The 13,592-nt window shown below is 43.6% G+C and overlaps 1 protein-coding gene across 2 annotated transcripts in view; it reads left to right on the forward strand.

Annotated features, from left to right (window-relative positions):
• The first annotated feature begins 4,097 nt into the window (after positions 1–4,097).
• NMNAT2 (nicotinamide nucleotide adenylyltransferase 2) overlaps positions 4,098–13,592 on the forward strand; it is a 109,286-nt gene continuing 99,791 nt past the window's right edge. For both annotated transcript variants that reach the window (XM_054587679.1, XM_054587680.1), the window contains exon 1: positions 4,098–4,296. In XM_054587679.1, the coding sequence (XP_054443654.1) occupies positions 4,212–4,296 (85 nt within the window). In that variant the 5' untranslated portion in view covers positions 4,098–4,211. The remainder of the gene's footprint in view (positions 4,297–13,592) is intronic.

Genomic DNA, 13,592 nt, shown 5'->3' on the forward strand with positions numbered 1-13,592 from the left:
ATGTGACCATCTTATAAAATGGTCACATCTTATAAAAGAACAGAAAACAACTTCCCAATCACAAAGATCAATAAATTCTCTCTTTGGCTCAAGCTAGTTTGAATAGGGCATTTGCTATGGATTCTTGAGTAATACCAGAAACTCATAAAAATCTAAAAGTGTACAGCTACCAACCTTCAGCCACCTGAACTCCAGCAACAGAATGAATATATATGGGTTGTGACAACTGCAGCCCGCAGGGCCAGCTGGTGCAAATTTTTCTTATGCCTTCATTTCCTCTGAAATTGGTTATTACTGGCAAGTTTTTAGAGTAGCTCAGCTGCACCACTGTTAATTTCTCCATCTCATAAATTTGGGGAGTCATGAGATTAAAATTCTAGGTTAGATCTGACTTGACCAAATTGTGAGGTACTGAGGCAATGAAAAAAAATTGTATTTTAAGTTTCCTATCCTTTATTTAAGACTCCCTTGAGCCAAATATGTTTTCCATTTGGGTGCCTTAAAGGAGAGATACAGACATATTCTCACCTGTCATTTCAAGGGATACTTTGACTTCTTCTCAATTATAATTCTTTCTAAGTCCGATGGAATTGATTTTTCTCTCTCATATTTCTGCCTTTGGGGGAACTTTGTAAGTAGTGAGCTCTTTAGTTGCAAGATGAAAATAATGATTTGTACACACCCTCCCCTCAATATCTGAAAGAAGCCATGATGAATAAATCAGCAAATACCTGAATTAGCCGAAGAAATTTGTTATTTTTAATGGTATACAATACTTATTGTTTATAAAGCGCTGTGTGATTTTTTACCTTTTCCTGTGGTACCAGCAGTATTGCCATGTTTATAATCACTAACCAGGTCTTACATTTTGGAAACATCTTTCATTTGTGAAATATGATTTGAATAACTAGAGACATTAGAAATCTGAATGAGATTTGAGGGATTTAGAGCTGAAGGAAGGAGGATCTTGATCTAGGACATTCTTCACTGTACGGATGTAAAAATGTTTCCTTTTGAAGAGGATGGGGAGGGTAATGCCAATCATTTTAGCTATTTCCCTAAGATGAGAGAAGCGGCAAAAGCAAAAGAGAGAGAACTATGCAAAGATACAGAACTGTAGAGAATTCCAAAGAGTCATGGGATTTCTCAGAGTCATTTCTCAGAGTCATTTTTTTTAAACCAGGAAAACATAAAGTAAATATTCAATATCTGACTTGATCTCAGGATTTGAAGGAGCCACATCTATGTGTGTGCCTCTTTGCTCTTCCTAAAAATTATCTTCCTTAATATCGCTTTGGAACCCAGCTTCATAAACATGGAATGGTTTCACCCTGATTTGTGATGCAAATGGATGATTAATCCAGACTAGGTAAATAGGGAGATAAGTGAGCATAAACACCCATGCTGCTAGACTTTACATATGCACATTTCATATCAGACCCAATAGACACTTAAGCCTGCCCATCAGAGCAGATATTTATAGCAGGGGAAGTTCTGGGTTGGCCTGTCTGCCTCGAGCCATTTGGGAACTGAACTGGCTGGAGCCGACTGCAAGGTTTAGGCTGTGGGAGAATGACTCTGGTTCCTTTTCAGCCTAAAGCAATTACCCAGCTGTTGGAAAGTTGAAATATTGGAGCAAATTATATTACCCGAGTTAAAATAAGCACCCCTGAGAATAGCGCTCTATATATATTAAGGTGCATGTATTATGTAAGAGTTAACATTCCTATTTCTATATCTTATAAGTCAGCCTTGGAATCTTAACTGAAATAAATTTGTTGTTAATATGTTTTTGGCTACTTGTTTTCATTGGCGTGTGTGTATATATATGTGTGTGCGCATGTATGTGTGTGTATATGTATACACACACGCATACACACACACACACACACACACACATATCCAAAGCCATTATCCCCCGAAGATTGGAACTTCCAGAAATATCCTTGGCAAAGCCACCAATAAAAAGAAATCTAGCCCTGGCTTGTGTGGCTCAGTGGATTGAACGCTGGCCTGTGAACCAAAGGGTCACCAGTTCAATTCCTAGTTGGAGCACAGGCTTGGGTTGTGGGCTGGGAACCCAGTTGGGGGCACACAAGAGGCAGCCACACATTGATGTTTCTCTCCCTCTCTTTGTCCCTCCCTTCCCCTCTTTCTGGAAATAAATAAAGTCTTAATAAAAAAGAAATCTAGACACACACACACAAAACATATTTTGAATGTAACAACTGTGGAGTTTGACCTAAAGCTGATAATATGCTTTAAAAAAAAAAGTCATTTACTCACAGCTGGTCTTATTTGATCCATATTGCACCCCTGTAGAGTGCACAGGGCATGTAATGTAGTATTTTCAGTTGACAAAATAAAGTCTTTGCAAAAAATGGCTTGCCCAAAGCTGTACAATTAGCAAGTGACACACTCCTTCACTTCCTTTGGGCCCCTACTCAAACATCTTCTTATCAGAGGAGCCATTCCTGATCACAGTAAACACAGGACGATTTCTCTTTCCTTTTCTTCTTACCCTGCCTCCTTTCACATTATGGTATTTATTACCAGCAGGCTTATTCATTTTTATGGTCTGTTTTCCCCTCTAAAATGTGAGCTACATTAAAGCAGGGACTTTGTTTTGTTCAAAGCCCCTCAATCAAGTCCCTGGCACACGGCAAACCTCAATGAATATTTATTGCTTAACTACAATTATGTTAATTGCCCAGCCAGTGTCATTGTTTCCTACCCAAGTCAGCCTCCCTTCAACATCTTGCTCTTTCTGCCTCACTAACCTGCGTTCTGTATCAGGAAAGATGCAAACTCCACCACTGATATACATCAGTTCTTAGGACTCTCGTATTTAAACTGGAAATTTTATGCATATTAGGGTCGATTTGCTATTGAGCATAACTTAACAAATATTTTTTGCACACCTATGATATGCTCTTGGATAAGAAACAATGACCAACTCGCTAATAAAGGGTAGCAATTTACCCAAGAATCTCGAAGCCTGGGAAAGCTCCACACATAAATAATTGTACATGTGGAGCCATCTGTACAAAAATGTTATGTACACCTAAGACTAATACAATGTTATCAGTGAATCAAGTTTGGCAATGAATTGATAATTATTAAAGTTGGGTAATTGGTTCACTATATCATGCTGTTTACTTTTGCATGTGTTTGGAAATTTCCAGAAGAAAAACGACTTTCTTGTTTTTTCCCCTGCTTGATTTAAAATGGTCCCCTTTCTATCAGCCACAGCCAGAGGGTAAATTGCATTGACTTACTAAGCATTGCACAATTGCCTTCTAATATTTTTTAATCTGTTTGTATATTGTCTATTTCCTTTCAGTAGAATGTCAACTCCATGAGGACAGGGACTTGGCGTTATCAGCAGGGTTTATAATGGAGTCTGACACAGCAGTGAGCACTCAAGAAATATTTGTCGGGTGGGCAACTCTTTGTCTCATCTTCGTAGCTTATGTAAGATCACAGTCGTTTTATAAAACAGCTTTAGTTAACTGTGCCCCATCCACATGGTCCCAACCTGGAAGCATGGCTTCAACCCACAGAAAGGACCAGGGGAAGGATTGAGATTTCCCCTATTTTTGGCTAACTTCGATCATTCAAAATCATTAGATACGGGGGAAGAAAACAACAACAAAGGCAGACATAAATACTCTTGAAATGAACAACTGTCATTTCTCTTTTAAAATCTCGAGGAAGAAAGAAAGAAATAGTTCTTGAGATCAAACACGTTTGGAGTTGGGAATGTTAGAGAAAGTAGATGTGGACAGAAAAATGTTAGAATGAAGGAGGAAAACGAAATCAGAAGGAGGTAAGAGAGAAAGCTCACACCATACTGTAAGTATTCACGGTCCTGGACTTGGGTACCACGTTTTGTTTTGTAGATAAACACTAAGAAAGAGAACAAGACGGAGTGAGGTGGGGTGGGGGCGAGAGGAAGGAAGGACGAGAGACGAGGAAGAAGCCAGAAAGAAAGGAGAAGGACCGGGCAGAGCAGCACAAAAGCAGCTTCGGATCTTGCCGGAGACGCAAGCGTTAAGGGGAGGTGGGGAGTGACGCGGTTTGCGTCTGGAGCGGCTCCTTGGAGTCCACGGCATCCGAGCCGGAGCCTCGCCTTCCTTTCTCCCTCTGCAGACATCCGGACACAAAAAGAGAAGAGATCCCGGGACCAGAGCGAGGCACCCACCCGCACCATGACCGAGACCACCAAGACCCACGTTATCTTGCTCGCCTGCGGCAGCTTCAATCCCATCACCAAAGGGCACATTCAGATGTTCGGTGAGTCCTCCCGCCCACCCGCGGAGGCTGCTTCCGCCTCTCTCCTTTCCCCAGCACCTGTGTTTTCCAGGGCGAGGAACGGGAGGCGTGTGGCCCTTCGCAGGGGTGTGCTGGCCGATCCCGCGGGTCGGAAGTCAGCTCCTCTATTCCGGCTCCCGGGAGGGGACGCAGACTGCGCTTTCCAAGCGGCTCTTGCTGGGGCCAGACCCGGCTTGCCGGGGCCAAGAGGTGGGGGAGGGGAAGGGAGGAAGGTGAGTGTTGGTTTGGACTGGGTGGAGGTTCGAGAACTGGGGTGCGGATGCTCGGTGGCTTGGCTACTCCGAGCAAGAGGATCGGGATGGGGCAGATGTTGGGCGTGAGAAGGGAGGAGGGCGTTGGGGATAACGTGCTGTTTGTTTAGGCTGGGCGCACAGCTCGAAGGAGTTAAACCGTGTATATGCATCGGAGACACAAACACACACTCACAGCCCTCCACTAACAACGCTGGGGCTTCAAGGGGATTAATTTAGGGTTTGGATAACGGTCCGGGAGGTCCAGGGGCGAAATGTTGGAGGGTGATGCGCCGTATTTTGCCCGCGGGAGGTGGAAGGCTGAATGAATGGGGTGGGGTGAGGGGGGCGGCTGGCCAGATTGGGCTTGGCTGCGGGGACACCAGCCTCCCAGGAAGGGGAGGGGGCGGGGCGGCCACTGCGGGCGGCCCTTTGCGAGCCGGTGTTGATGGATCCGGACCGAAGTTGGCTGAGGCTCTGCCCAGGGCGACGATGGCACCCGAGAGGCTTGCGCCGTGCGAGTGTGTGTATGAGTGCGTGTGTATGTGTGTATGTGTGCGCGCGCGCGCGTGTGTGTGTATGTGTGTGTGCGCGCGCGCGCGCGCGGGCGCGCGCAAGTTGGGGCGGGGGCAAAGCGCATAATCGCCCCGTTTGTTTCCTGGAGGCTTTGGGCTTGAGACAGAGGGAGCGAGCGGGGGTTCCTGGCCGCTGGTCTGGAATTTTAGCTCGGAAAGGCGATCGACGCCTGTGGAAGATCGCGGGCCACCGGCGGGTAGACCACGCGGCTTCGCTGCTGCTCGGGTAGGACCCGAAGGCGCGGGGGAGTGAGCGGTTAGAGCTTGAGAGAGGGACGCGGAGGTCACTTTAGAAGCAGGCTTGAGGAGAGGTTAGAAGTTGGGGGTGCTTTTTTCCCCCTAGCACTGAGGGAAAAGAGAAGAGGAGAAAGAGTAGGCTGGGGCTGGGGATGGATGAGTGACAGGCAGAGGCCCGACCTGGGCGCCGGCGGGGCGCTATCCAGAGGCGGCGGTGCTGAAACGCAGGGTGTGCCGGAGCTGGCTGCGGGCACACGTGTTTACCCGGAGCTTCAGGACTGCCGAGCCCGCCTAGGGCTCTTTCATGAAAGCCACAACATACCGGTAAAGACTGGCAGAGGCGTCTTATACTGAAAACATTCTTCTTTAAACCTAAAATGTGTGTTGAACTGGGCCCGCTTATGAAAAACCTCATGAAAAGAATATAGAATTACTTTGAGCCTAGGGCAGATCAGGTTGGCTCACTTACACGATTCAAGGAAGGAGACCGAGAGGAAGCCAGCCCTTCCTCACCATCCCTTCAGCCTTTAAAGGTGTTTTATTAGGAGATAATGCCAACTTTCTTATTAAATAAAGACTTTTTGTTAAGCATCAGGGTAGACCGGAGCATCTCCTGTCTTCTAAAGGAATATCAGAGGCCTGGGCACACTGTACTTTCACTTTCTTTTGATCCTGGTGTCTCCGATCCTGGCCTCCTTTTCCTCTCTCCGTATTTCCTCTAGTCATTTTATGTTGACCTCCTCCATTCCTCTCCAGTGCCCAGGCAGGCGTGGACTTCCCTCTGGACGCCTTGGCTCTAGGAATCTTTAGTGAGCCGGTGGGCACTACTTCTTTCTTCCTGGGGCTGAGGATGTAGTTAATTCTTCCTTGTTAGGGGTTGCAAGGGGGACAGATTTAGACTGAAAACCAAGGATTCTCTCGTGCAGCTGGAGAGTTTGGTAACAATGATAAAGGCTTTTGCTAAGTCAATGCTGATCTGCCAATTCCTCAGGACTTTAGAGGATGGAAGGCATGGGAATAGGCATGGGTTACAATATGGAGGTTTAGACACAGAGCAGATGAAAAGAGACTTTTGACAGTAGTGACTGCTTGTTATCAGAACGGAGGAAGAAGAGAATGTCTGCCAATCAAACCTTTTGAGTGTCTGTCAGTCACATGAAATCCAGAGAACAATGTGGAAGGAGGAAATTCATGCTCACTGTGCATTTTAAGAAGCTTGTGGCCTAATAAAGGATTTAGCACAATACACATGTGAGCAGGTAACATGAATGCAAAATACATATTAAACTTTTTTTTTGTAGTATCTGTTTTGGGAACTTTTGAGCTTGTGATAAATACTGTAATTTATTTTTGTAGAGTAGTTTCTAGTTTGCAATGCCTTTGCATATATGTTAGTTCACATTACTAATAAACTTACAAAAAGGCACCATTAGCTCCATGTTACAAATGAAAAACTGATGTTCAGTGTCAAAGGGACTTTCTTAAGTGGCTTAAGTTGTTACCAGGCTTCCAGATCTGCCACCCTTCCCATTCACCTCCTATCCAAACACACCTCTTTCTAACTCATTCTTAGCCAGCCCCGCTGACTTCCTTACTCTTGTTTTAAAGTCTTTGTACTGAATGTTCCCACTGCCTGAATCCCCATCCGCATAGATCGCCAAGTCTAATTCACTCTCCTCAAAGTCTTTGCCCAAATAACTGTCTCATTGTCCATTTGGCGGTTTCTATTTTCCTGATTACACAATTTAAAATTATTTAAAGCTCACGTATCCCAGTCCCCCTTATCCTGTTCTATCTTTTCCCCTTACCTTTTAACACCTCTTAACAAAGCATGTTTTTTTCCTCATTTGTTATGTTTATTGTTTAGTACCTGTATTCCCAGCTACAATGTGAACTCTTCAAAGGGCAGGGATTTTCATTTACTCTACTTAATAATGTAAGTCAGGCTCCCAGAACAGCACCTGGCACACAGTGGATGCTAACTAAGTGTCTGAATGCATAAACTGTTAGAATTACCTCCTGTTATTTCCTCAAGTCTATATTCTTTCTGCCACTGGAAGGGTAGAGTCCTGAGAAGATTCAGTGGCCCTTGATCCATTCAATAAATGTTAATTGAGTTGTGAATGTGCCTCAGGCACCATCTAAGCCTCAGAGAAATGGAAATTAAAGACACTCCCTCCTATGCCTCAGGGACAGCATCTTCAGTAGAGGAGATAAACAAACTAAACATAGCAGTTCAAGTCATAAGCGCTGTAAAAGAGGTGAGAATGAAGTAAGGTAGGACATAAAGGAAGATGTTACCACCCTAGGCATGGTGAGGGGGCCAGCTGGACAGGTATTAGTGAGGGTGAGCTTAAAGGACAGAGCTGCCTGGTGGACAGGATGGAGAATGGCATCCTAGGCTGAGAGCAGGATGTGTGGAAAGGCCCCCAACGCGCTGCGTATTAAGGGGTCTCCAAGGAGCTGCCTAGATGCTTGGAGCGAGGGCAAGAGATGAGAAAGCCAGGAAACAGGTGGGGGGAGGGGCAGGGCCAGAGTTCAGACTTCCCCCAGAACTTTTTAGTTAGCCCCCAAAGGGTGATAGGCAGAGAAAGTACCTTTCAGACGTGGGGTTCGATCCCAAATGTCCGTGTTCCCTTTGTTGGGGACCTACTGCCATGATTTTATTGAATCATTTTAATGTTATTATTTTTTTAATTTTGTTATTATTTCTGTGTCACTTTTTGAAATAAGGAGGGCTCTTCCTTTATGATTTTACTTATTTATATTTATTTTCTCAAGTGGAACCATAGTAGGTTGTTCAGGCCCTATCTATTGAAGGAATAAATGAGTGAAAAATTATACTGCTGTACAACCCACCCAAACAATCAAACAGCTACTCCTCAGAGGGGAAGTTGTTCTCACCTAGGTTTTAAATGTACTCCTCCCTTTTTACTTCAATGGGATGGCCCCCTCCTTATTCGGGTGTTTTAGATTTGGTGAACTCCATTTGCCCTAGTATGGTCTTCCATGATTTTGTAGAATTTGGATCACGTGCCTACCCCTTTCCCCCAAGCTTAACTGTCTGAAGTGTAAGGACCATGGGGAGCCTTTCCTTTGCCTTTTGTTTTCAGCTCTAGTCCTCTGGGGGGGGGGGCGGTCTCAAACAAGTCTATTTCTGCTCTTGCTATGAAGCTGTAGGTCTTTATGACCTTGAAATTTATAATATTATTTTAAAGCCTCAAAGAAATGACACTCCAGTGGGGTGGGGGGTGGAATGCATTTTCCAATGTTTTATTCATCAACATTTTCCTAACTGTTCATCTTGGTACCTATAGAAAGATGGAGTCCTTATTCCATGGAGCACTGAGATTAAACCACATCAATAACTGTTAACATTTCTTTTGAAATATTTATGTGCTGATAAATATTTAGCAGTGTGTAGCTCATCACATGAACTGCAAGATCTTTAGATGGCAAATTTTTGTAAACTTAGAGATTGGCACCGTTATAAATTAAAATTAAGAAAGACAATAAAACCTAAGATATAATTGCTTCATTTACCATGAACCAATCTTGCTGAGCATGAAGTTTAAACATTATTTACTTGTTATGTCCCAGGGAATTGAAGTTTATAGATGATATATGATTTTCCTATACTGTGAATCATGTTATAAAGAGTGGGTAAATATCACAGTTTTTTTCTATGCTTTATTATTTCTCTTTATATGGAAATTAATAAACTAAATTACTATTGATTCAAGAATACATTTAGTCTCCTATAGCCTTTGTTTTACCATTTATAAACAGTGTGATTGATTTAATTCCAGGGGTTTGCTAACTCTACAGTTTGCTGGCTAAATGTGTCTTGCAAGCTAAGAATGACTTTTATATTTTTAAATGGTTGAAAAAAATGTAAAAGAATAATATTTTGTGACACATGAACATTTAATGAAATTCAAATTATGTTGTTCATATTATAAATGAAGTTTTATTTACACATACCACACTCATTCACACGTGTATCATCTAGGGCTATTTTTGTGATACAACAGCAGAGCCAAGCACTTGCCACAGAAACTGTATGGAATGAGAGCCTGAAATGTTTACTCTCTGGTCACCAGCAGAAAAAATATGCCTACCCCTGCTGTCACCTACCTCTGGGGGTTGGGATGGGGAGTGAATCTAGAGGGTTCTAAAAATATAAAGTGCATTTGAAGTGCATTACCCAGAGGAACTCTTTAAGAACAATTTTTCAGTCTAAACTAAATCTCTAAAAAGACTCATTTAAGCAGCAAATGTAGTGCCAATTTCATCATTGTACTGAATAATTTGTCTGGCTGACTTAGTAAGTGGTCATGTTCACAATGCGGATGGTTTTCTCCCGTCGTGTTTACACGGGACACTTACTAGCCCCTCTGGCTAATGTCAGACATTTCTCTGCTGTTGAACATTGGATATACTTCCCCAGAATACCCTTTTCCTGATTTACAGCGACTCCCCTCTTTATACCTAATATTTTATATGCCTTAATATTTGAGGGTTTAAAAAAATTAGCACATTATTGAATCAGGCTTTTACAAGCTGTTGTTACAGGCACATCCCATTTTTCTGAAGCATCTCACCTCTTTCTAAACCCTGATGGCACTTAGTTTGTACCTCTCTTCTAGCACTTAGCACATTGTATTGTGGGTTGTAGCTGTTTTTGTCCATGTTTGATATTCTCTGTCAGATGTGGGCCCTTGCCAAGGCCCTGTGGCATACTGTATCTCCTAGGGTGCCTAGTATGGTGCTGTAGATAGGCACATGGAAGAGACTATAGATATTTATCAAATGAATGGATGATTGCACTGTTAGGAGTATTCAGAGTCTCAAAGTTTAAGCAACATAGGTGATCAGAAGTCGGACTTGAATTTGGGAACCAGGAAATACAGAAAAACAGGTTCAAGAATGACAGAGTCAGAACGCTCAGGACAGGACAAATAGCAAGCACTCAGGGACCCCAAAACCGAGCCTCAGGGTAGGAAGGCTCCTGTATCCTGCCATGGAACCTGTTCCCAGGGCAGAGCCTCCCTGGAGGGCCCTGGGGAAGCTGCAAGTCATGTCTGAGAGCTGTTGAGTCTGTCTTGGCCAGAGTGAAAAGTATGGGGTCAAGGCTGAAAATGAATCTTGAAAACTGTTTACTGGGTGCCTTTGTCAGATGTATGATGCATCTAGGAATGCTTTCTCTGTGAGGCAAGAGGAGTTCAAGGATGGCAGAGGAATTAGGTTTTATTTTTATCTTCTCTCAGTTTGAAAAAGGTTTTAGGGACATGGCACTTGGCAAAGGGAAGCTTGGTATGTTATTTACTTTAAACAAATGAACAAAAAGTCTTGGTTTGTCAAGCTTTCATCTGCAGAAGTCACAGAATCTACTTTGGGAGGAATTCTCCAAAATCATGCCGATACTTGTCCAGTCATGAAATCCCTGTGAAACATTTCCCAAGCATTTGTCCAAATGCTGCCTAAGATCTTCCAGGGAATGCACTATGTTCCAAAGGAGCCAAAGAGCACTTGGCTCAGTTTTACCTTTTTCAAGATTGTTCTTTCTATTGGGCTGACATTGGCCTTCCCAAGACTTCTCCGTGTTGGCCCTAGTTCTTTGCCTTGAGATCCATGGAGCAGGTCTAATCCGTCCTCTACTTGTGAGACATTCGAATGGCTGAAGGCAGCGGCTTTGTCCTCCTTACCAGTCTCCTCTTTAGGAGCTTTTAACAAGCCCCAACACCTTCAGCTGGACATCCAAAGCCATTGCTACTTTTCATAGCACCCTGCTCATTGTCCTTGATGGCATCTTCATTGTCTATATCCCTCTTTAAATGGTATGTCCAGTTTATGATGTTACATTCTCATGTGGCCTTGTGTGTGCTATCTTATCAGTCATTGAACTTGGCTTACTGGATGTTCCTTTTTCTTGTGTCGCTATGTCTGTCTCTTTCTGATCAAATCTGGGAGGGCAAGCTATGGGTACCTGCACACTAAGATGTCCTGACATTCTGAATAATCAAGCAACTTGGTAGAGTAAGCTGCTAAACTAATGCTATTTATTTGAAAATCTGGCTGGCGAAAAACAAACTGACTGGTGTACCATCAAGGTGTGGTGTCCTTGCAGTCCGTGCCTGTGCCTAGTTATATGAGAAAACGTCACCCACACTCTGGAGCTCCAGTGCCTTTAGAGTAAGAAAGACACTTTGCGGGTTCCCAGTCGTGGCTGAGGCCAGAAGTCTCTGAATTCTTGAATTATCAAGTTCCTTGATATTTCACTGCAGGGACTGCTATGTCTGAAATAGGTTCTACTGAGAGCTCCAGACAACTCTTGGTCATGTCTAAAGGTCCTGGTTTCAGGATTGAACCCTGAACCTCCTTCCTCTCTTGGGTGCCCCCCGCCACCGTCCTGCCGTCAGCCCTGCCCTTTCCCCGGGGCTCCCACGGAGCAGCAAGTGTGCCCTCGTCCCGTACAGTGGTGAAGTTGTCCCAAAAGAGGTGGGCAGTGTCCCATTTTAGTCCCAATTTAGGGCAGGTGGAGTCTTTAAAAAAACCAAATAACAAAAAAGTCATTTTTCTTTTGGAAATTTCCAAATACAAACGAAAGTAAACAGAATGATAGGGTAAACTCCAATGTAAATGTCACCCAACTTCAGTAATTACCAATTCATTGCCAATCTTGATTAATTGATAGCCCCACCCACTGCCCCGCCCCTACCTTTTCAAGCAAACCCCAGACATTTAAAGGTGAGATCCTTTTAGCTAGTGCGTAACTGTTTGTCTGTCTGTATGATCACCATTTCCAGGCTGGATCTTCCTCCTCCCCATTTCATGCTTGTTTGCTTGACAGTTCGGGTTGCAGATGAAGCTGGTGTAGGGACAATGTCTAATTTCCATCTTCGAGTGATATGGTAATGCCTCCACCCCAGTCAACAGTGGGTGACACTTTGGCATTGGCATTGCCTTTAAAGCAAGGGACTTATGGCCTTTCCCATCTTTCTCATGTCGTGCGTGCGGATGCTCTCTCAGGCTCCCCTCCACAGGGGGACACCGCTGGGCACAATGGGCCATTCTTCCCCCAACTTCCAACATTCAGCTCTTTATCCCCTATTATTCAAAGCCATGAATGTCTGTGTCAGAAGGTGTCCCTACATCCATGGTTCCCAACCTGGGGGACCCAACAACCAGGGTTTCTCACAAATCAGAATAAGGGTCTGGAAACTGTTTCCAGTATTTCTGAGGGCCTGCATTCCGCCTCAGTATGGCACAGGCTAAGGGTCAAGTTTCTGGGCTTTTGCTTGTACTCTTATCAGTTTGGTGTGAGGTAAGCTCACACAGATCAGGAGTCCTGCTTGTCTTTGATAAACCAACCAAAAATAATAAAAAGGAAGCTTTTCCCTCTATGTCTTCATAAAAGGAGGAAAATAAATAAATGTTATTTGGTGACAAGGTTGGCTCCTGCAGTTGCTTTGGAATTCTGGGCTTCTGTTTGGCCTGACTTTAACCTCTGTAGAAAATTAAAATAAAATCCTTCTTATCGGTCTCTTAATCCTTTCCTTGTGCTGTTTTAAATCAACTTTTCAAAGTGTATTGTTATGCAGTTCTGTGATCATTTGCATTTAAATGTGGTGAATAAAGAACTCCCTGCTGAACCCTTTGGGGAATGCATAGACCCACTATCCTAGTTTGCCCAGCAAATCATATGGCTCTGAATATTCATAAAATGGGCTGGAATGACTCCTCCATAGGGGATTTCCCCTTCCCAGCCTCACTTGCTTCATTAGGTTTGGTTCTTCCTCTTTCATCTGCGATTGTATGGGGCTCTAACAGTGGGTGGGGACACGGTGGCGAGTGGGTAAGGACAGCCTTGGAGTGACCGCCCCCGCCCCCATCGTGGCCATGGGAATTTTTACTGTTGTTTTTCTGGCATTGATCCCCTTAACTTGCTTTTATCCCCCACTCAGTACAATCCATAGTAATTGACACCACATCTTTCTTTTAGATGCAAATTGTTTATTTCAGTCTATTGAGATAAAAAATTTTGTTTTTTGTTTTTTTAAAAAAATGTGCATAAAGATATTATTGCCTTTGAAAAGGCTGGGAAAGGGAAAAAGAGTAAGACATGATGTTGCTTATGAGGAATCGTTTTATTGTATGAAAATAGCTTTGGGGTAAAGTTTGGACTTCAGGAATTAAAAGGATGGGGAAATAA

This window comes from Pteronotus mesoamericanus, unplaced genomic scaffold, assembly GCF_021234165.1.
Source record: "Pteronotus mesoamericanus isolate MK-2021 breed Mesoamerican mustached bat unplaced genomic scaffold, CSHL_Meso_final scaffold_1186, whole genome shotgun sequence".
NCBI classification, from domain to species: Eukaryota; Metazoa; Chordata; class Mammalia; order Chiroptera; family Mormoopidae; genus Pteronotus; species Pteronotus mesoamericanus.